At 40.4% G+C, this 2,954-nt stretch overlaps 1 protein-coding gene across 1 annotated transcript; it reads right to left on the bottom strand.

Moving 5' to 3' along the window:
* Positions 1-232: 232 nt before the first annotated feature.
* On the bottom strand, positions 233-1,936 carry LOC121328110 (POU domain, class 4, transcription factor 1-like). The gene is made up of 2 exons (XM_041272608.1): positions 1,657-1,936; positions 233-1,320 (listed from the first exon to the last, which is right to left on the bottom strand). The coding sequence occupies exons 1-2, from the start codon at positions 1,777-1,779 to the stop codon at positions 355-357; spliced, it is 1,089 nt and encodes a 362-aa protein (XP_041128542.1). The 5' UTR covers positions 1,780-1,936; the 3' UTR covers positions 233-354.
* Positions 1,937-2,954: the final 1,018 nt, after the last annotated feature.

Below are 2,954 nucleotides of genomic sequence, written 5' to 3'. Positions count from 1 at the left end.
TTGTTTTGTCTGAAATAAATGTGACTGAGAAGACATCTTAAATACTAAAATAATGCGATCAAACACCAATCAACTTTCATTTTACAATGATGTTGAAAGGCCATACCCAGCACTGCTGTTTTACAGTATTCTCTCTAATTCACCAGAGACAGATCTCTTATTTGCATACTTCACATTCACCAATAACGTGATTATAAAGCAGCAATTATGTTGCCTTATAAAACCGATGATTTAACACATCGCCCCTTGTGTTTGAAAGCCTCTGTTGTGAAAACAAGCAGGACCGAAAACAATGAGAATTTTGTATGTTCCGTGGTCCCCAAAATATTGTCTTTCAATGGAAGTCTTTTGTAACTAATGGGATGCTGAAAATTTCAGTCTTTTTTGTTTCTGTCTCTGATTGCAAAACCATACTCGCACCACATTCTTTTTGAGCTCCAATTTTTCTGCAATTGCTGCTATTTTCTCTGAAGAAGGACGAGGCTGAACAGCAAAGTAAGCTTCCAGAGATCTCTTTTCTGGAGCTGCAATCGAGGTCCTCTTGCGTTTCTTTTCCCCCCCGTTAAAAATATCAGGTTTGCTCAGTTTCTCTCTCTGGGCCCCCTCGGCCTCTTCCAGCCAAGCTTGTAAAATGGGTTTGAGAGCTATCATGTTATTGTGCGACAGAGTTAAAGATTCGAACCGGCAGATGGTGCTTTGACTAAGAGAGCCCACTCCGGGAATTTTCAGGTTGGCGAGGGCTGAACCAACGTCCGCTTGGGTCACCCCGAGTTTGATTCTCCTCTGCTTAAAGCGCTCTGCAAAAGCCTCTAGCTCCCTGGGATCTGTGTCTGAGTCATTAAGAGAAGGAAGTCCGTTATTACTGAGCCCCGATGTGGCTTGACCTCCGTGGTGGGCAGGAAGAAGCCCGTGATGGGTGAGAGAGGAATTTATGTTCATAGCCTGGTGGGGCAGGTGGCTCAAACAATGCATGTGTGAGTGCGGATGGGCTGAGGAGGAGATCAAACCCCCACCACCCCCTCCTCCACCACCCCCGACTCCGTCGTGTCCACCAGCCATGAGGGTCAGAGAAGAAGAGCTGATGTGGTCCACGAGGTCCCCCGCCTCTAAGTTCTGGTGGTGATGGTGGTGGTGATGGTGGTGGTGGGCGAGGGGTACGGTAGAGTTTGAGGAGCATGCCACGTTGTTCATCGTGTGGTAAGTTGCGTCGGGCTTGAAAGGATGAGACTTGCCCTGAGACACTGCGATATCCACGGCAGCAAAAGCTTCAGCGCGGGCCAGAAGTGTTTCATCCAGACTAGTGAAGATATTGTTCTGCAACTGAAATCAAAAAGAAAAAAAGAGAGAAAACACAAAATAAATGAGTATGTTACTCTCAACTGGGGACTACTGTCAACACATAAAACATAAAGACAGAAGACGCTCAAGTCATAAAAAATAATTTAAAAAACAGAAGTAGGAGCCTTGTGTGAATGTACTTTCAAAAAAGATTACAGGCGTTCTGATGATTTCTGAGAAATACATAAAAAAAAAAAAAAAAAAAAAAAACATTTCGCGCAGCTTGTCAAAATGTGCCTTGCAGCACTTCTTATTATTACGCACATGCATATATCCCTGATATAGAAAGGGACGCAAAGATAAGTTGAGTTCATTTACCTGTGAAGTTGGTAGACAGGCTCTCCTTATTGCCTCCGAGCTGGAGTGCAAAGAGGTATACTTGTGCTCAGGTAAGCTTGAATGCATGGCAAAATGTGGCTGTTTGCTGTTCATGGACATCATTTTTGCAGACACTGTGTTTAAACAAAGTCTTGTAGTGAAAATAAAATAAAAAGGTTCTATATAGATAACGTTTCCAACAGAGCCGCAGTAGCTGGTTATGCCGCGTGCTGCTCGGAGCTTTATGATCCACAGCGTTGCCTCCAGTCCAGTCTCTCAGTCTCAGTTATCTCACTGCTGTATCATAGTGCTAGGATGATAGGAGCTCTTACACCTGAGTCCCTCAGATCTCGTTAAGCGAGCCCGGTCTTCTCGCGAGACATTTAACTATACAGCCTGATACACAGTAGACGGGTTAAGCCTAAGATGCGTTTCCAGCTCTGTGTCAGATCTACACAGCAAATGCAAGAGCACTCAAGATTCTTGAGTTATAACGGACGGACAGAAACGGTGAAGAGTAGATCCTACACCTGTAGATTCCGGGCACACGCAATGTCTTATTTGTAGTACTCCAAAACCGGTCTTTTCCAAAATAAGGTTAGTGTTACATGAATCTACCGATGAAATCCTTATTTAATTATGACACATTTAATATAATAAACATGTTAAAATAACGTCGTTTATCTTGTATGTCATTAATTATACAAACATATTTTATTAGGCATTGAGCAGAAACTGTTCTTTCTCTATTTAAATATGTTGTAACGGCATATGCAACCACCAGCACATTGTGAACGAGTTGGCATATACTCAGTAAAATATCTATAATACAGTAAATATTTTCAAAACAATACATTTTGTCGCAGTAAAATGTAAGTAGGCTGTTGTGCACACATTTGAAATATCACGTTCTCTCTCGATATTCACATATTAAGTGTAACACTCCTTTATAATGTCAGTTCGTTTTAGGAATAAATCTTTCTGAAAAAAAAAAAGTGAATGTATATATATTTTTATATATAATATTTTCTTTTTTAATAGACGGCTTACGAGAACAGGGGACACTTCACACTCGTGTTATGTTTGTTTGGTTTTTTTGGGTGAACAAAATATTACTATTATTATTAAAATAATAATAATAATAATAATAATAATAATAATAATAATAAATATATTACATACATGCATCACCTATACAGGTCAGGGTAAAATGGGAGCATTGTCTATTTTGACATAAATTGTGAATGTTTCTTTTGTGAAAACAATGTCATGTTAACGGTACATTCACAGTCGAGAGT

This window comes from Polyodon spathula, chromosome 15 (genome assembly GCF_017654505.1).
Source record: "Polyodon spathula isolate WHYD16114869_AA chromosome 15, ASM1765450v1, whole genome shotgun sequence".
In the NCBI taxonomy this organism is placed as follows: Eukaryota; Metazoa; Chordata; class Actinopteri; order Acipenseriformes; family Polyodontidae; genus Polyodon; species Polyodon spathula.
The sequence above is the reverse complement of the archived record's forward strand: the minus strand, read 5'-3'. Positions and strand labels throughout refer to the sequence as shown.

What these genes read in the sequence shown, in the direction of transcription:
- LOC121328110 (XM_041272608.1), bottom strand. Translation starts at nt 1,779, where the DNA reads ATGATGTCCATGAACAGCAAACAGCCACATTTTGCCATGCATTCAAGC. An exon ending in CCTGTCTACCAACTTCACAG is followed by an intron (nt 1,321 to 1,656) that starts GTAAATGAACTC and finishes TTTTGATTTCAG; the next exon opens with TTGCAGAACAATATCTTCAC.